At 38.1% G+C, this 21183-nt stretch overlaps 1 protein-coding gene and 2 pseudogenes across 1 annotated transcript; 1 reads left to right on the top strand and 2 right to left on the bottom strand.

The window, feature by feature from the left end:
• LOC136278270 (ATP-binding cassette sub-family C member 4-like) overlaps positions 1–2655 on the bottom strand; it is a 21616-nt pseudogene extending 18961 nt beyond the window's left edge.
• A 5161-nt stretch (positions 2656–7816) lies between these two features.
• On the top strand, positions 7817–8456 carry LOC136278271 (uncharacterized; annotated as a pseudogene).
• Positions 8457–16101: 7645 nt separating this feature from the next.
• Positions 16102–18279, bottom strand: LOC136278178 (uncharacterized). Its single transcript, XM_066161587.1, has 2 exons — positions 18221–18279; positions 16102–17734 (listed from the first exon to the last, which is right to left on the bottom strand). The coding sequence occupies exon 2, from the start codon at positions 17694–17696 to the stop codon at positions 16443–16445; it is 1254 nt and encodes a 417-aa protein (XP_066017684.1). The 5' UTR covers positions 17697–17734; positions 18221–18279; the 3' UTR covers positions 16102–16442.
• Positions 18280–21183: the final 2904 nt, after the last annotated feature.

Genomic DNA, 21183 nt, shown 5'->3' on the forward strand with positions numbered 1-21183 from the left:
TAACGGAAGAAGGATTGAAAAAGAATTTTCTATCTCGGTACTGATAGAGTCTTGGTACTTAATATTTTCTTTTAAACCAAATCAAGCTATGAACCGTTCTAACTTACCTTGAGCACTTTGACAGGCGTAGGCATAACCCCTTGTGCACCCCACATTTAGTAATGTCAGGGTGGACCCAGACAACGCTATACAATTTTCTTCCTTATCCCTTATCTGTGGGATATCCAGCTCGAAACAGATATGGTCAATTGATATTCCATCAATCCATGACCAGCTGCTCAAATATTCCTTACAGCCCGACGAAGAAGCGTATATGGCCACTTCACACCGTTGATTAGAAGTGAGCCGACTCTTTCAAAGTTTTCCTTAGTGTTGATAACCGCTAAGCTGCTGTTTTGGGTTAAGCAGTCCCACTGGGCATCCTCCCAAATAAGACGAAGAGAGGTGACTATCTTATAGCAGCGATCCTCTGCTAATGAATACCCTTGTTTGCAGGTTCTGTTGGCTAAAAAATTGGTCTATGAAGTCTTTTAGCCTCAATACTCCTCAGTTCATTAAGACACTCTTTAAACTTGCAATGTTTCATTGACAACGACAATTTATAGAAACAATCCCTAATACTTACTCAATGGAGACTCGCATATGTAAGCCCTTCTTATCTTATTGCAGGGCCTTGCTGCTAACCACCAACCACAGCCTCTGTCAAACCACCTCTTTCTGAAATCCTCGATCACTCCACATCTTCCATGAATTGTTTTTGGTTCTCCGCTCCCCCAGAGAGCTGGATTAACCTCAGTACCGTCAAGCCATTTCCAATGAGGGTTGAAATACTCCCGTGATCCTAAAAAAAGAGGTCTACGGATACTAACTCTAGCTTGGTAGTACATGGATAGTAGTCCGTTTAAGTCTGCTTTATCTCGTACGATCATGAGGTCCGCTCCTTTCTCGTTACATTTCTCACGCGCCTTTCTCCAAAAGGTCACTCCAACTTCATCATCATAATCGAGACGAGCTGGATCCTTTTTCATGAAAACGCAACTGCTTTTTAGACGGAACCACCCAGAAGGACACCATCCTTTTCGCACTAAGATAAGAACAATAGAGATTAATGAAGCAACAAACGTTCATTTAGCTTTTTTTTTCTTTTTTTTTCAGTAAAGAGAGCTTGTAGATGGAAACTAATTCACATTTAGAATATGAAAGGCCAAATTCCGATTTGGAAGGCGTAACTTCAAGTTGTAAAAGTGACGTTATCTTTATGGGAGATAATTTGTTAGCGTGCAACACAAATATTTAGGACAGGGTTTACGCTAGACAGTAATTGTCGTCAAGGCCTTTTTTCGTCTTACCCCCCTCATATTTCGCCTTCGGGCGGATAGTACAAAGCATTGCATCAATACATCTCGCAATCGTGGCCCAATGTTAACAAATAAATGCTAAGTCATATGCAAAAGATGAAAGTGGGATCTAAAAATGGTTTATTCTAATGCTCTAACTCTAACATCTAAATTAGATGCTATCACCACTCTATCGGAATTGCAGTAAACTTTAAGCTCATCAAAAACGTTGTAAATTCACTTAAATCTATTCATCTACATGACCTCCACACACATAAGGACACTCTTTCGCGATAAGAAGCTAAAAGAGGGAGTATATTAATTAAAAATGAGATTAAGAGCTACCCACATTCGCAGTATTCCCGTTGTCCGTCTTGCGTAAAATTGGAAGTTGTGGCACACCAGGGTCTCCAGGCTGACCCATCAACCGTACACTCGTTGTATTGTGTGCCATTGTACTCAAATGGAAACACGCAACACTTTCCCGATGGAAGGAGAAATGTGGAACACCCTTCTGTTGGTTATGTAAATTGAAACGAAAAAGGTCAAGACATTATTTTCGAACCTGATTGTTCAGCAAAAAAAAGATTGAAATCAGAATTATACTAAAGTAGTTTGGTCATGTGCTTTGTTGTTGACTACAAATTAATTCAATGTACCTTTGGTCAGGCTTCTTGAAATCCATAAAGCCCAATTTTTTCTTGTTGATTTGAAATTTTTACTCCTTTTATTGATTGTAATGGTTTGTTTGAGCTGTGTGCAAAGGCATATTTGCATTCATGCTCTCCTGTCGTTAAGTTTCCTGTTCTACAAAGCTGATGTTGTCCCTTGCTGTGAGTGGTGTTTGCGTATCTCCGTCGTTTCTTTCGTGCTTTTCTTTGACACCGCATAAAGATTTTCACTTTATGCTCTCCTCTACCTGATAGCTTTTTGTCAATAATGATGTAAGGTTCCCTGTTTTTAGTTGGTTATTGAACTTTTCCTTTAAAGAAAAAAATAATTGCCCCAAACATATCTCGAAGTCTTACTTCTCCTTCATTCTCATGCGCCTAGACTTTTTTAATTGAATTTCATATTTTTAGAAGCGGGATTGAAAGATGGGACTCAACTATTGTATAACTAGATAACTTGCGCTGTTGGAAATAATTTTTTTTAGATCTATCAATTTTAATCCTTAGTTAATTCTTTTCTTTAATTTTACTCACTTGTAGCTGAGAAGGTAGTCACTAGAGACATGGTTATAATGACAACACTTTGAAAAACAAAGCAAATCTGGTGACCACTTGGCATTTTCAATTATTGGCTGCTTCAATTCGCTGAAAAAAAAATCATAACAATTATATGCAACCGTTGATTCAGCTCTCTTCAGTTGTTTTGGCTTGTATTAAACATCACAGTTGGTTTCACCGCCAACTCTAACAAAATAGAGAATCCCTTTTGGCACCTGTTTCTCCTAAGAAAAGCGATTAAATTTATCCGTGAAAGATTTCTATCACCGAGAATTGGAGGCCGATTAAACGAAGGCTATAAAAAGTGTGAAGAACGAAATAAAACTCAATTCTGTCGCTTAACACTATTTAAATACCATCGAAAATCCTACTTCGCAGTTTATTATTTTATAATTCCAGGCTGTTGCTCTAATGTGAAAATAACTTTCTTGGGGAATTTCCACTATCAGTGAGCTTCAGATCAATAAGCAAAAAAATTCTGTCATGCAAAGGAACACGACGGTGTTGATTACGCTGAAAATCTGTAAATTACATTATCATATTAACAAATAACCTAGTCAGTCTTTAATCAAATTCGTTCCTTCAAGTCACCTGCTACAACACAGTTGACATTTTTGTCATGGCGGTCACGTAGCGCGTTGAAAGTTTGTGGAGACATTTTATGTAATAATTTCCAACATTATCCATTTCTTTTCACCTTGCTAATTCTTAATACTTTTTTTTCGTATTTACATTGTTTCATCTATCATCTCTTTCAGGGTTCACACTTGGAAAACGAAGAGCGCATCGAGACCTTCGCATTTACACTCGAATCTGATTCATAAGCAACAATTTTATATGAACGCATACGTGACCAGGTCCTTTTTTGCTCATACCTACTGTTTGCAACTTGGGAGTAAATATAGTTTTCCATCAGAGGGTATTACAAATTAGAAACTTTAAATTCAGTAATTTACCTTTGAGTTTCTTATCGCTTGTGATACTGAAAAGAGTGGAAGAGTAAGTGTTGAAGGCGAAACACGATAGCTTGTTTCTTTAAAAGCTTTCCTGCATCTCGACGCAGCCTTTCATATTCCGGGTTCAGCTTCAAGATCTGTAGGTTTTATATGATTTCTTTCGTTCCTTGTCACAAACTAAAGCTACGCCTTTCCCTATAGATACCAGGATTAGACTTCTGATAAGAGCACAAGTAACGGACAAGCTTTTGACAGCTCCATCTGACTGACGTAAAAGGTGATTATCACTTAAGAATGAAAACGTTGAAAAATACGTCACTTAGCTCACGCAATCATTAAATTTAGAAGAATTCCTTACTTCTTGGAAATCTGTAGTTTTTAGAACGAAAGCACAGTAGTTTTGCTTAATGTAGTCAAACTCTTCGGTCTTTTTTCAGTCATAATTCATGATTAATCAGTGTATAGGAAATATTGTTCGCGTAGATAGTAACTCTTTGTGTGGCACGTGAGGAAATAAAAATAAAAATGAAACAAAGATAAACTTTTAATTCGTGTGTGCATTGAAAATGGATTGATGCCAAGAAATCCTCGGAACTTTTAAACTAATAATTAATCGAGTCCAGATCACTTTCAGCATGTTATGTGCGGAGGCTTAAAGTTATTTAATTTTCACACAAAAAAACCGAAATTGATAATTTCATAAATTTCTTAATAAGGCACATTAGCATGCTAGGGTGACGAGCAGATGGGTCTTCATAATGTAGTAGGTTGAAAGATAACTTGCTTCAATTGTACAGGTTGAGTGACTAAAATCATTCAATGCTTGCTTAAATTAAAAAGTCAGCAGTAAAGTTGGATTTGTCGTCTTATAAAACACCTTTAAAACAACGGGGTTTCATAATAATAAGAAAAAAAAAAGAAAGTTTAGAAATATTTGGGAAAATTTGAAATGTTGTGCCCTCCTAAATGAAAATTATAACGAAAATATATATATTTTACTAGAGATCTATTCGTTTTACGCTTTTTATTATACAAACAAAGAAGTCGACATTTGTTTTCCTATTTAAAAAAACGGTAAATTTTTTTTTCTTTAAAAAAAGCTGTTTTTTAAAAGACGAGAGCGTTGACATCAATCTTACTTAAAATTCAGTAGCTTTACTCTAATTTTGAATCACCTTAAAATAACAGTGGCTTTTTACTGCTAAATCTGAGTTATCGTCTTTTCTCTGTCGCTAGCCGGTTGACTTTCGCAAAGATGTAAACTGTTTTTAACATACCTTTCAGTCTAACAGCGAAAGCGTCAACTTCTCAATACTAACTTTTAATTTGACGTAAACGAGCAAACAGATTGAAACTAAAAACGCAAACGAAAGATAAGTTGAGTAAGATAAAAATTTCACAAACGAAAAGAAGTCCAAACATAATGAAAAGAGAAAATACCTACTTTGACAACGCCTTAAAAAAACAGCGATTGCAAATACGTTTATGAAAAATATGTCTAGAACAGAAGAGTGCGGTAAGCGCGACTACTAGGAAAACCGACTGATAAAAGTATTGATGCTTAAGTCGTGTTCATTACTGCGAATATCACTCTCATTAATTTATTAATCCGCAATTCGGATATGTGATATTCGTATATTCATAATCTTTCGGAAGTGATTATGGCAAAACGAATTGGGTTCAAATACAAGAGGACTTCGTAATTACGCGTGGTAGAAAAAAGTGCGGAAGTGTAGGTGTAACTGACAAAAACGATAACAACCTGAACTGAAAACCCTAACAAGGAGATATGAGGAAAGAAAAGAAAGAAAAGAAAGAATTAATAAATGGAAAATTCCAAAAGCTAGTTAGAGAGAGCGTGGGTGTTACATTCAAAAGGTACATCTTGCCTTGGTTTGGTTCTTATGTTGCGTCGTTTGGGCACGGTGCTTTCCATGGCCAACACCGAATGAAAGCTATCAAAAAAAAGTTGGTACAAATTCTCTGTATAGCTGAATGAAACTGACTGACTCACAGTACAAACTGTTTGAATAAGTACACTTTTTGCCTCGCATGTATTATTAAAACAAGTCAAAAGACGCTAAGGAAAAAAAGAAAATCCGAGGTTTTTAAATTCGTTTTAAGTAGTGTACAATTTGATATGATTTGTGCCTAAAATAGAGAGACTTGAATACAGTCCTAGGAGCCCCAGTAAGATGTCGCGACTTATTTTGGTTTCAGTATGTAAGTAAACCAATATATATTTTATGTATAATTTTCAAACGGCAAATAAAAAGCAATTCCTCTACAGATTTTTCTCGCTCTTCTGCAAAGAATTAGAACCTATTTTTCTCAGAATACTCGAGTAACCTCCCTCTGACATAACCATAAAGAGAATCACTTTTTACGAAAACAGAGAAACATATAATCGCTCTTTTTTTTTAAATAATTTTTAAGTGCGAGCGAGTTTCCAGTAATTCCCAGTTTCCGTAGATGTATAACGTAAACACCCATCTCGTCTTCAACAAGTTAAACAATTGAAAGATGTGTTCCAATCTTACATATAGATGTAAATGAGCTAATACCACTTTTCAGAAAGCCGTCTCATTAACTCAAAATATTCTTTCAAATAAATACTCAACTAAAAAAAATTTCACACCTCAGTTTTCACCGTTCTATTAAAAAGGCTGGTGGTTTTCTCGAAGGGAAAAAATTGAGATTTATTTACATGCAATTTCAAAGGTTCACAACTTTGTCTCATTATAGACGAAGTCCCACAGTCACTTTGTTCACAAAACTGCATCTACTGAACTGATATTTACAATTTAGGTACAATTAAATAAAAAATTCCTCCTTAACTTCCTACTCTCCTATGGAAAAAAGGTGGTGGTTTGCTCGAAGGAAAAACATTGAAAGTTTTCATACATGCAATTTTGAAGGTTCACAACATTTCTCATTACAGACGGAGTCCCGCAGTCAGTCATTATGCTCATAACATCGCGCATGAAATTGAACACGTATTTACAATTCAATCACAACATAAAGTTATAGATGAAACCATTTTAAAATATCATTGATTTTAGAAAAAATCTGTTTAATTTTCCCAAAGAGAAAAATTTCAAGTTTCTCCACTACTCAATTTCAGGTAAGAGATACTTGAGGTTCAGCTCCGAGCAACTTAAACGCTCGTATTGAACAAACGTGTCTTAAACAAAAAGTTTTAATATAAATTAACATTTACTATTAATAGTTACCACTCCAAAGAAGAGACCTTACTTGTAACCAGTGAGCCCAATTTTATTTTTCAGCCATGGCTCTAATGGCGAACGGCAACGAAGACGTACAGAGAGGTTTGGATCACGAAGCTTGCGCTATGTTATGATTATAGATTAATCATATCTTTTATTTACCTTTGAAAACCAATATATGAATATTGCAGACGTCATGGGTTCAAATTCCGTACAGACCTGAATTTTTTTTTCAGGCCTTATTTTCACTACCGCTCAAGTAGTGCTTATTACAACGAAGTCATGTCTTTAGCCGCAGTTCGCATACATGATTTTCATATATTCACAGTCAGTCAATACCAAAACGATTTTATCTTTGATTTATTTCCATGTTTTGCATCGAACTAATCACCTGTTCATATCAGCAACTGTTTTCCTTTGTTCAGTTAAATTAAAGCTATTTAAATCGAGTTGTACTGTGAATGTTGTTTGCAGTAACACAGGAACACACTTGATGTAAAGATGATGCGAGAAATTTATAATTTTCACTAAACTACACGAAGCAACTGTTAACATACTCATGTTGATCTGGGATAAATGGACAACTTTTTTCCAGTAAAACTTAAATTTTGTCACCGTAACGGCCAGTAATAAGCCAAAATTTGACTAAGCGTTTCTCGTTAACTTTGAAGATTTAGGAAACGTGTCTGAAATGGTAGCAGAAACATCGGAAGCGTCTAAAGATCAACAAAACGAAAGTGCTACCAATGAAAACAACCTCTTCGAAAATTTATCCGAGCTTGATTTAGAAAGATACTTGAGGCTAAACAATCAAACAAGACCAAGAAAAATGCTCACGGGTGTGTTTCTACGTCCAAGGGCGAGTTTTAAATTTAAATTGATATCTTTTTCTTGCATGGTTAAAAATAAACATATGAAATGTTGCAACCTGACAAGATAAACAATCAACAGAAACAATAGGATTTTGCAATCCAATTTTGTCTTAACTGATACAAATTCTGTCACAAATACAAGTTTTGTTTTGACAATAAATCGATTTATTGCCCTATTTTCTTGTAATTTATTGCATGGTGCAAAGAGAAAAACATCCAAACGGAGCTGGAAAACATGATGATCGGTCAACTCGATGCAAATATCCGAGATTTTATGCAGAGGCCAGGAAAAAAGATGGCGACACATATGAGAAAAAGACCCGTCTTAGTTTCCGTCACGGCATCGAAAGATACCTAAATTAGCCAAAGTTCTCCAAAAGTCTAAAGATGTCAACAGATCCGAGATCTACCAGATCAAATAAGATACTTAACGCTTTACTTGATGAACCGAAGAAGCTCGGCAAAGAAAACAGCCAGCACAAGCCTACGCTGGAAGATGAAGAACTGGAGAAGCTAAAATCAACAGATGCGCTCTCTCACAACAATCCTCTTTCCCTCCTAGCAAATGTCTGGTTTCATATTGTTTTTTACTTCTGCAGACGAGGCCGTGAAAGGCAACGAGAGCTGCATAAATCCAGCCACAAACTGGAAGTCGATGGGAGCGGGAGAAATTACGTGACCATGGCGTATGATGAAGTGTCTAAAAATCATTCCGGTGGCCTGAAAGATACCAGAAACACAAATGTATGAAATGGACAGTCCAAACGATGGCAATAAAGCTGTGAAGCTCTATCTTTCCAAACTCAACCCTAAAAGTTCTGCATTTTTCCAGTAACCCAGCCGAAACTGGGCGCCTTCCGATCCCGTGTCGTACGACAGCAAGGCGCACGGCATCAATGATATTGACAACATGATGAAAGAAATTAGTCAAGCAGCTTAGCTGTCAAGAGTTTACACCAACCACTCGGTCTGTACCACAGCAATCACCCTCTGGTCGAATGCTGAAGTCCGTAACCGCCATATCATGGCGATTTCCGGCTCATTACAATTCACGTCCTTCAACCATCAGCTTCTGCACTGCAGCGAAGTCCTTTCCAGCCGTATCCAAGGGTCCAAGGCATTAGTTTCGGTTCAGAAATCGACCCATAGTGCTGCTAAGTCTACTAAAGTCGTAGGAAACCAGCATTTGAGGCCAATGTCGTGTAATTTCGACTCCATTTTCAGCAAATGCACGACTCAGAATGTGCACGTCGTGGTCTCTTCGGCGAACCCTTAAAAATGACTCGTAAAATCCCAGACTTTTTAAAGGCTGCATTATTTTAAAATGAATAAACTTAGAAGAAATTTCTTCCTTGACTTCTGAGCCAAGTATTTTGAGCTGGACGGCTTATGAGTGGTATTTTGATAAACTAATTTTTTCACTCGCAAATCTCAGCGCATAAAAATAATTGTATTTAAAAAGGGAGTCGTTCTATTTTTAGTATGCAACTGTACGGGAGGGTACTAGGTAAATTGATCACTACAGAAAAGGCAATTTTTCAGGGTGAAAAATGCCTCGCTACGTGATAAAAGTGATGGACGATGTCTAACGTGCGTCAATCCAATTCGGGATGCACGCGGATAGTTGGGAGCGTGAAGGTAGTGTAAGAGATGCCCGAGGCGCAGCAGAGACTCTCTCTATCTACCATTCCTTAACTGGCCAAGTTTTGAAATTAGTTGTCTATAGATGCCATTATAACATAGCTAGTAAATTTGTCTAATCACATTCAATTGCGCGAGCATGATTCATATTCCTATTGTGCACGCTCTTGACGTCAGCAAACAAATCCCTCGAGAAAAAAAATTTCCATCGGGTTGAAAATGTTATAAAAAAATTGGGTCATGCGTCAGCTGTACGTTCGTCTACATATGAAGCACTTGGGAAGTTTGGAGAGCACTCGAGAAGCTAGAATTGCTCGAGGCTACCCCTCATCTTTCGAGCTCTCCAAACTTCCCAAGTGCTTCATATCTCGATGAACGCATGCTGACGTATGAACCAATTGCTAATTGGAGATTTTACAATAGGTTCCTGCTAAGCTTGCGAATATCGAGATATGGATGAACGCAGCCAGTTGGGTAGCAAGAGAGTTCTAAGTGTAAAATTTACTCGAGGCGCAGCCCCAAGCAACTCTTTCGCTTGTATTGGACAATCTTGTCTTAACAAAATTTTTAATATTCACAAACATTATTTACCAGTCCAGGAAAGAGGCTAAACTTTTCCCCACTTGTAGCCAGCAAGTCCAGTTTTCGTTTTCCAGCCATGTTTGCATGGCGAGCAGTAAGAGAGCGGACAAAGAAATTTGGGCCATAATGGCTCAATAAGAATTTCATAGGAAAAGTGTGCGCTATGTTATAATTATAAATTATTCATATCAGTTATTTACATTTGACTACCAAAATGATTTTATCTTTGATTTCATTCCATGTTTTACATCAAGCTAACCACCAGTTCATATCAGCAAATGTTTCCCTTTTTTCAGTTAAAGTAAAACTATTTTAATTCAATAGTGTTGTGAAACTTTTTTGCAGTATTACATGAATACACTTGATGTAAAGATGATGCGAGAAATTTATAATTTTCATTATAGTACCTGAAGCAGCTATTAAAATGCATATGTTGATCGCGGATGAATGGATCAACTTAAGGCCTAATGAAGACATACATGTATACTAAATTCAAAATGTTCTGTAGATTTCGGTTTGAAAAGATCATTTTAAACCTTGAAACTTAAGTTGAAGAGAATCAATTTTTTCCCCCACAATATCCTTAACTAAGGAAAAGGAAGAATTTCAGATGAGCCAGGAAAGCATGAGAAGATAAGAGAATTTCTGCATCATCTGTTTATCAGTTGGCACACGCCGTTTCATCTCATTCAAAGCACAGTGTTGAGAGAAATTATATTGAAAAGGGAAAATATTCAAGCAATTAATAACCTAGTGTAGTGCCGGTAAAGCTTTGGAACTCTTTGATAAGCTTTATTCCAAACGTTACAATTGCATCAAAACAAAAAGATGCGGCTCGTTGAAATTTCCGGAGAAACGGCAAGAGTGCATCCATGAAAACCCTATCAAAACCCTCAGATTTTCAGCTGTCATCCACCGTTTTTTTTATCCAAAACGTTGCCTCTTCAAAACTTTTTGTCGGCAAGTTCCCATTCAGGTGATACGTTGACGTAATTCGCGGTACTTGCGAGAAAGTGTCGTATAACGAGAAATGCACATAAAGTTGTTGAAAGACAGCGGTCGCTAATGGGGCGAGTTTTGGAATCGATCTTAGAATTGTTTTAATTTCTTTTCTGACAATAAGGTTGGAGATCAGAATAGTGCTGTAAAAAGTACACTGTTGATTTGGACAGGTTGAAAGTTAACGGCTCCATTGCAAGCCAGCGAGGATAAGCATCAGTAGCTGTTTTACTTTCACTTTCAGATTTTCAACAGCATTATAACACTATTTACCGCAAGGCCACGGCACTTTTAGAATTCGTTCGATCGTTCGATCAACCCAAATTTGAAGCAAGTGGCAAAATTTTAGTGGGCCTTGGAAGGCAATTGTGGAAACTTTGAAATTCAATGTAGACTTTCTGTTGCCTTGCTCAGTGCTAATTTGTCAAAAGTTATGGGTTTCCCGCTGAAGAGAAATGATAATAATAGTCAAGCTGTAATTCTATTTTGCTGTCATTGTCTTTCCTCCGGTTTAGTATGCTAATTTTTCAAAAGTTGTGGGTTTCCTGCTGAAGGGAAATGAAAATAACAGTCAAGCTGTAGCTCTATTTCGCTGTCATTGTCTTTTCTCTGGTTTAGTATAGGTAATAGAGACCATAAGATACCCCGATTGAATTCCGGTGAATTACCGCAGCCGCACACTTAACATGTGGCGTGAATATCAACTTAAGTTAGCCGAACTAAAAATTAAGAGGACTGGAAAAAAAACTTCTTGACTTTTGGTTATCATGGCGGCTTTATGGCTCGATAAAGTTCATAAAAGCAGCTGGCATAATTTTGGTTGCAAAAAGACCACAAACAAGTCTACAGCATTCGTTGCTTCCAATGACCAATCAGCTGATTTTCGATCCTTTTTGATTAGACTTAACTTGGTAAAATACAAATGAGAGAGCACAAATTGACTTACCCTTTTGCTCATTTGACTTTTTTACTTTGCTGAACGTCGTTTGCTGGTCTTCTCATCTTCCCCGTCTTCTCGGTCAGTAACCACCCTTAAGGTGCCATCTACCCCGGATGAACGGGGTAGATAAATAAAACATAATTTTGAGTGTAATTTGGAGTTAGAAAGCACGAACAAATATTTCAGACAACAAAATTCCACTCGCCCTACGAGCTCGTGCAATTTGTAGTTTGAAAAATTTACGAGTGCTTATTACATCAAATAGCAAGCTAAATTATGTTCTTACTTGTTAGTAATTTACATAAGAAAAGCGTCACAGAAAGGTAAGACAGACGAAATTATGAAAGCGTAAGCGCTATTTGTAATTTGCACTCGTCTTACAACTTTGCACTCGTTTTCAGCCAATTAGAAGCGCGTAATTTTGTCCTGTCGATTATTTGTCAGATAACAACTCAAACATTTACATATAAATATACCATAGAAATTAACAAGGTGTGTTCGGTCCTTTTTGAAGATGATGCAACCTCCTTTACAAATCAGTTAAACAATCTGACAGTTTGCCCTGAACAATACAGCACCAGTCTCATTAGAAACTTACCTCCTTTATCCACTTGTCGGGTGTTAGATAGTTGGGTGGAGAAATCACTGGATGTATTGTATCATTGTATGCCCCAGCAGCTGAGCGAGAAATTTCAAATTTTTAAAACGCTTCACAGTTATTTCCGACCTTTGGCGACTTTGAATTGCAAACCAATTCTTTCTGTAAACGTTTTTAAAGTATTTTCTTGCTATCAGTCAATAGGTTACTATGGGCTTTAAAACGAGACTTGGAGGACACAAGATAAATAAAACGTTTCAAAAATTCTTCTTCAGTTATCTTTGTGTCGCTTCAGTCTCGCTGTCAAGGAGTTTTTTTATTTTGTTACATACCACACGAGTGAGTGGTGCTTTTCGTGTACGCGGATTGGCCAGTTCAAAGTGATTAACAAGTACCTCACTGAGGTAGCCTTAGGTTGGTGAGTACTCATCGTCTATCGCTTACTCGCTGTTGAAATAACGGCTGAGTTTTCATTCTATAACTTTTTTTTTATTTATGCCATCCTTGTAGGATCATTTTATGGTGACAGGACCGAGTAACTGTCAATATTTCCGAATTTTCCACAGCACACTTTACCTGCCCTAAAGTTTTGCACATAAAAATGTTGGCTTCTATTTTCTACGGAAACACTGCCATTGTCAGGAACAGGAAAATCAGCCAGAACAAACATTCATATTCTGCGCATACCTCCCGACAAGTGAGTATACTTGGAGTGGTTCGAGGAAAGGCAATGCACCCATTCTGCCGCTGTGTTGCCATAGGGGCAATAAAAATCATATCACAAGTTACGAATTCAGGGTCCAGTCCTTATTTATCACTGGGGGGGGGGGGATTGACCTGCAATATTCTTATGATTCCCCCTCATTTGCGACTGGCAGTCCACTTTCTTTATGCCCCCCCCCCCTTTATACTCTGCTTTATCCTCTGTTGGTGACGTCTGATTTCCCCTCCTTTCGCTCTTAAAACCACGTGATCTCCTCAAAATCCTCAAACCCCCCCTTTAAAAAAACTTCTGGTCCCTAAACAAGGCTGAGTGATCAGTGTTGAACAAAACCAATACAATTTCCTTAGATGTGATTGGTGCGTTACCTGCTTTATTATCCACTAATTATTCTGTATAGTTGTAGTCGGACACCTGTAATCGGACAGTGGAAGCAGTCAATCATACTTAGTCCTTTTAGCCAAATCCACCAATCAGAGAATTGATCACAATAATCATAGCAACCACACCTATCTTAAAAAAAAAACTGTGGAAAAAAATGTCTGTGTAAACGTATGTCAAAGGAACACATCAGTCGATATTGCTCTGTACTTTCCCTCATTGACAGGAAGGACACATCAGTACCAAAGCTTGCTGATCAGTGGCTAGTGTCTAACAGGGTCCTCCGGGTGGGGGAACGAATAAAATTACTCCACATTTCAACATCACCTCCAATGACTCGTTCAGCACAGAAACCATGAAAAATATGTTTTCTGTCATCGTGGAGAGGCAATTTAACAACAATGGCTTTGAAATGCAGATAAGAAGGTTCTCCGAGGCACAGTTTAATTGCGTAGATCGCACTGTCCATTTCAATTCTAAGATCGTCACCGTCCTACATTGCATGATTGGATTTGTTCGCTCGTTGTACGGACTGGTTGTCTGTCTGTCTGTTCTTCTCTTTATCTCTCTTTTGATTGATTTTATATGATTTTCATGTCTGTCTATTTGCCAGTCTGTCAGTATGTTTGTCCTTCCTTCTGTACGTTTAATCGCTAGATAGAAACTTGTACAGTGTATATTTCCCTAACCTTTGATCCAACCATACTTTTAGCAATATCCGTGGGAAACGGGGGCGTCATGATGAATCAGGAATTCTGGTTCTATTAGTGTTATATCCATCTCAACTCTGGAGTTTAATCATTTAAACCCTGAGAACGACCAGCATCTACTTTCTCCTCGCAACAATACTGCTAAGTTCTCCTTGTGAGCATCATAGGAATGTATCACAAGCGTATGGAGAATATAGATACTGATGTTAGGGTGTTAAGGGTTAAATGGATACCGAGCAACTGTTAGGGAAGCTAAGAAAATACTTGGGGAATGCCATTCATTTCCTTTGTCGCTTACCGCTACAGTCTTGAAAAAATGGATAAGCATAAACATTCACGGGTTACTTTCTGTCCTTTATTGTTTTTACCTTGGAATTAGCTGAAAAAAAAGGGGCTCACCTTTACTGGTCTCGGACAAATGTAAGTGGTAATACGGGGCAAACAAATCGACTCAGCAATGATGGTGCGTCAGTTGTCGTCATTTACAGCTATGTTTATGATACTTGTATTTTTTTACTTTATCAGATTATAATTAGCGCCTTTAACGAGGTGTACACCCAGGCCATTACCAGCTTCCCTCCTACACCATCTAAGTCACACTATGTTTTCAGTCTCAGAGATTTTGCTAGGGTAGTACAGGTAAAATCATTATGATGATAAATTTTCTTCCTTCATTCTCTCCAATAAACTTAAACGTCTTTAAAGAAGCGTGATCCGTGTAGGCCATGAAGAGCAATTTATAATGTAGTGTTGAAAGTAATCCGGGGTTGTTTTGGTTTCGCTTTACCTCGCTCGTGATTGGTCCAGAAAACCAATCAGATGCAAAAATTAAAACCAATCCCAACTTGGTCACTCACGTTTTGCCGCTTTGGGCAGTTTGCTCGTTTTTACTTTACAATACCTTTTGGAGTCCTCAAACAGGCAAATATTTCGTGAAACCATATCAATACCTTCACGATTTGCTGTTTCCTTCCCTTTACTCCTTACGTCTCGCTATAGAAATTTAGGTCCACTATAACACACCGTGGAAATCATAATTTAGTCTTTTAATTTTCCTTATTTGCAAATTCTCATTAAAGGGGATTCTTCTATTTCCCGGAGTTTGTGCCACTCATCCAAGGAAGCAGATCAGATTGTGGGTTCATGGGGTCTACCGGGTGTTCTCCATTAGATTGGTTGACTCTGAGGACCGGCAATGCTTCTTTGAGATAGTTAAGGTATGGTAACATTATTTTTGTAAAATTCTTGTCTAACAAGTTGGTTATAGTCGATTATTAGCGCTGCAAGACATCGTCGTCCACGGGAAGAGTTGTGACGAGTGTGCGAGAGGTTTGCAATTAGTGCCAGACCCCTAGCAAACCTCTCGCCGGCTTGCTTTACTCAGATTCTCGCGCGGGCTAAGAAACGCTCATGTCGCAGCAGTAAAAATGTGAGGCTTTTTGAAGGGTAGTTATATTTTACATCAGAGAGTTAACCAACCCAGGTGACTTAATCTTATATTGCGTCATGCTGAGATTTAATTTGAAGAATATGATCGAAACTCTTAGGGCTTTGAATTGTTCAATTAATTGCAATAGGTTGATGCCTGCAACTTTTCAATCGACCGGAATAGAAGCTGATTTACTGAATGTCGCAAATCATGGTAGAAAATTAAAAGCGGTTTTTAGCAGAATAATTTTGCTATGACTCTGAGACGGGCCTGGTCAGGTAGACGCCTGACACGGGATTACCAGATAGAGCAAGACACTGAAATATTTTTGAAACATAATTAATAGAGACTGAAAGTAATTTCTGTAAACTTGATTTTTATTTGTGAACATTGACTATATAGACCGCAAAGCGTATCCTCGTCTGTATGTTGAAATACAAGATACAGAATGACTTAGCGCGGTAAGAACTCTTGGGAAATTGGGAATGTGTAGTAAGTACGAGTACAATAAAGCCATATTAAAAAGAGCAACAAATTACACAATGTTTCCTCAACTGATATAGAGTTATGTTATATGATGAAAAATTCAATATGAGATGTTAGTTGGGTCACTGACATGTTTGAATGCGAGTGGGCGTGATCAGGATTTGACCCGCTAAACACAGGACCACATGGTGATGGCTTGTGGTGTTTGATAAAGACTGAGCCCACAGTTTTCGACGAATCATTGCTTAGCAACGTGCCATATCTTGCTGACAAGAGAACTTTAGAGATACTCTCTAGTACTTGAACGCTTCTTTGACTCCCACTGGAAAATACGTTATGCGCTCAAACGCTTTTTGTGAGGAAAGGTCTCGTCCAAAAAATTCAGAAATAATTGTGCCTTCATCATGTTTACTCCAAAGCCGTAATGTGTTCCATCATAGCTATGCACCCCAACAGTTAGATTGAATGTGTCAAACACTGGAACTTCAAAAGGTTCTAGAAACCGCCTCATTTCTTGGTTGTAACGAATGATTTTATCATTACCTTGGGATTCAATATACGGAATTGGTTTAATGCTGCCATGTGCGTGCGTTGTGAGCCATATAATAAGCGGCCATTGGCTTGCTGCTTGATGCTTAAGTTGAAGGATTGGTTTTAGGTAGCCATTAAACACTTTATCAGCATTCAGACCCATATGGAGTCCTACTCCAATAGCGATGACTGAGTTTGTCGCGTTAAGTTTTCCCCGAACCTTTTGCAGTGCCAACTTGGCATATTCCATGCTATAAAATTGATATAAAGAATACTCGAAGGTAGATTGTCCTTGGCAAACTTTCCCTTCAGGAAGTTGGGAAGCGTTGTGGGCAGTTTTTCCGTGACATCCCGTTTTACCTGCGTCTACGAATTGCATGTCGCCTGAACAAAAATCTCTTTGGTGTTCGTCGACGTCTTTTACAAGGCTACCATATACCTTGTCGTCTGTGAATAAAATCATCAGCGCATTATGTAAATGTCGCACCAGCGAATCACCTATTAACGACAAGCTGGAGACTCTTTCGGATAACAACTGACATGTTTTAGCACTGCTGAAGTTTTGAAACTCGCAGCCAGAAGAAGGAACGAATTCGTGTAGCTCCGCAGAAACTATATTTCTAAAATCCGTGCATGATGTGCACTGACAATCTTCTTTTGCTGATCCACACCTCGCAAGATTATGATTACAACAGGGATCCGTGCCTTCAGGGTCACACAGAGAAGGAACTGGGATGCCGAAATTTGGTGCCTTTAATGGGAAATTCTTTCCGCACTTCTTATCCTCTCTGTGTAATATTTCCGGCAACCCTCTGAGTTTTCTAATCCTTATGTCCTGCTCTCGTCTGTGGAGCACATCTGTGGGCTGTAGATTCGAACGTTTTCGCCACATTCCATTTCTCATTTGTCTCGTAACATCAACACACCGTTTACGGTTGTAAGTGCTCAGTCTTTTGACGAACGAGTCAGTAAGTTCAAGTCGTCTTTGTGAAAACGTTTCGAGTACAATAAAAAGGAGCAAAATAAAGAACAGCGCTTTGCAAACTCTCCAGTTCATAAGATTCAATAGATGATTTTTAAGCTGAAATCCAGACACTGCAAATAAGAAACAAGAGCTCTGTTTAAAACAATGTGTTGTAGAACTGTGTCTGTCATTAACCTACACGGCTTTCCCGTTGTTTGATGTTCAAATTTATTTATTTATTTAAGTGATGCCGGGTTCAAAACGCTTGTAACAGGTGCCGTGGTCCCACCCGAGAGTAAACTGGTTCTACCTGTGTTCTTAAGATTGTGTGCTAACAACTTCTAATTAGCCGAGCGCGGGGGCTGTACAGGGGAATTTCGGCCTGAGGTCGTTTTGAATTTGCCAGCTTTCGAGAATCAAAATACACGGCTCATGACCGTTTCCGTTGAGACAGAAGGTATGGCAAATTTCCGACCAGACAAGAAACAATGAGAACGCTCGGTTTTACCTCAACACAACCTTGCCTTAAAATATTGGCTCATATATAATATTTTCAGTAAAGAGCAAGGCTTAGTGGTAACCTCTTCCGCGTAAACTTAATTGAAATAAGCGAACACCTTTTGCGTGTCGTTTTACTTGTTCTGCTTGGTTTTTCTTCTCTTTTGAAAAGTTCCTACGAAACAAAGCAGTTCTGAGAAGACGAGTTGGTTGTTTCACAATATTTCTCCAGTGAAGTTTGGCCATAAGCCTCGATCTTCTGTACTTGACCACGTTCTCCTTCTTTGCTTATCAGATGTGGTCCATTATAATATTAATACAGTTAATTAGCGAGTTGCTTTCAGGGCCAAATTTTATTCCAATCTTTGATGTGCTTCACTGCACCACACGCTGACAGTAATGACATACAGGTTCTCGTGCTTTCAAAGCACTCTCTCTTTGTTGTGTGCCTGTTAGCGTGAGATTCTACTTAAATTTACTGAAGAATTAAAGGTATATTACTTTCGGCTCAAAGGAAACACAGCTTGTCACCGGAAATTCCTTTCAATAAGTTTTTTGCTTGAATTGTGCTCTATTGCAAAACGTCGCTTGGGGAATTGAAATAAAAATATGTTTTGTGATTTTAGGATCCTGTAACCAAATGGTAATTTTTCAATTACTGTACCTGGAATTTAACCGACCGCTCACCTGTTGCCAACAAAATTGAATTTATAGGCCGAGAGTATCGCGCTTTTTTGGCAAACGCAGGCTCATACTGAATTTTCTCTTTTTTACCCGCTTCTTTTCGAATTATTGAACAACTTTGACAAAAAATTAGGAAATATCCTAACCTAAGTGCGATTCTAAAAAGAAAATCCGAAAGGGGAGAGCCATGAGGTTAGTTCGCAAAATAACCCAGTTCTTAACACTTCAGCTTAAATATTCGGCAGTAAATTGTAATTATAAACTTTTATAACGATCCCACGAAGATCATAATAGAAAATGAATGTATGAGCATTAGTACTTGCCGTATCGGTGTTGTTTCTTAAACCGTATCGGTGTAGCATCCATAGTTGATCACAGGCAGCTTTGCGTTTTAGGTAGCAATTAATTTGCACTTTCTGTTTTCAACGAAGTAGTGATGTTTGGGTCAACGTTCCAGGCAACCTTTCTCATCTTAAAAAAAAAACATATCATTCTGCTGAAACAAGTTTCAAAATAACTATTCAGTGGTGCGCTGTGCATCTTGTACCGCGCATGACGTCTCCCTTAACACCCTTCCAACAACGTGGCGGTTTTTTGTCTTTTACTCAACCAATGGACGAGGCTAACAGGTGCGATGATCTTTTTCTCTTTAACAAACAAAAAACTGAAAGCGAATGATCGGAAAGCAAAAACAAGGGTGTACAAAGCCGTTAGTTAAATTATAATTTCACAAACATCGATTTGAGGAACCTTTTGAATCGATATTGTTTGAAAATTGCACAGTTTTTTTGGAAAGTTATATATTGAACATGGTCGAGGCTTACTTCTTATCTGGTGTTTTACTTTTTTTTTGCTTTACTTTCAAAAACCCTTGTTTGCCGGTAGCGCTACTGATTTGCACTTGCATAAGTATATTAAGGTCCATCAGGTCTCTTGGGAAAGATCGGTGACCTATCTTTGAATTGCCTCTTTCGAAGCTGTGATCGTTGAGAATATACTACGCAACTATCAAAATATCGGCGTGTATCATTTCTTATATCAGTGAATAGTGTGTATGTATTTGTAAAACTAGAATCATTGTAAATTTAAAAGTTATCATGGTACTTCTCGCTAATAAATGGAATTTTGAATGGTTCCCGTACAAGTGGACATGATTATAAATTTGTGGTTTGATTTGAAAACAATCCTGGGAAGAACATGAATAGGATATCACTGTATGAGCTGAGTACTTATCACATCAGTGTCCTTTGTTCGGCATGAAACATTTGAATTTCGGTTCAGTTTTTCGAAATTTGTCAAGTTGCGTTTTGCGACACCATACTGTATGTAAATGAGTAAAAAAGTCTCAGAAGATGATTATTAAATACCCCTTTGGGACATAGTTTGAAGCTACACTGGTTTGCAGATTTAATGAATGTAACCGAAGCGTGGGCGGAGTTAATGTGCCAAGCCTCCAAACAAAGGCGCTGGTGGTAACGCCGATTAGTGGTGATAATTTTAGAATTATCCCACCCAATTGTATGGTTGGTTAGGCAAGTATGCTCCGATAAAGCTGAATTTTCCTTTTTGCAAAGAAAAACCGCTTTTTGGTGCTCTTTAACCGTGTACCAAACTGGCGTTTGGTCTGTCCGATGTATTCGTTGTCACAGTCATTGCAAGGAATAGAATAAATGGCGTCGGTTCGTTGTTCTTTCGTGACAGGATCCTTAGGTTTGGCGGAAATATGCCCCATATTCATATATGCCGCCCACGCTCCTTTAAATCGTGACGATGGCGGTCTGCTTCCTGACGCCTATTTACACCTCGTCAGAAAAAAAAAAGGCCGCTAATTAGTGATCATGTAAAAAGGACCTCTTGTTGCAGCGTTTAGATCACCCCTGATGAAGGCACTAGACAGGAGTGTCGAAACGTTGGGTCTATCGGTTACATTCATTAAATCTGCAAACCAGTGTAGCTTCAAACTATGTCTGATTGTCCACCTGGTTGCCGTGTGAACTTTAATATATTTTAAATACCCCTTTGTTTAAATAAATATCCATTTTTTACTCGCGTACAAGCGTCGCACATTTTGCCATTTATCTGATCGATAAATGTCACTATCAGTCTGTTACTATGCAAACTTTAGTTTTTCTTGATCTCGAAATGCGTTAGGCTTTGCCTGATGTCGTCAGTTGAAAGTTTACTTATGTGTGGCAATTAATTGGATTGACCGGGCAGTCTTTCTTTGTGCTTTTGAGGTAGTCACTACAGTTTGTCCTGTTGATGAGGTGGAGTCCCTGTGTACCTATCCATCAATTTTCTATTTTTAAGGAGTGAAGACTGAGAAGAAGATGGTAGACGGCAAACAAGTAGATGACTATTGGGCGGCTTCCAAGAAGATTTGATTGGTCGGTTTATA

This window comes from Pocillopora verrucosa, chromosome 14, assembly GCF_036669915.1.
Source record: "Pocillopora verrucosa isolate sample1 chromosome 14, ASM3666991v2, whole genome shotgun sequence".
Lineage (NCBI taxonomy): Eukaryota > Metazoa > Cnidaria > Anthozoa > Scleractinia > Pocilloporidae > Pocillopora > Pocillopora verrucosa.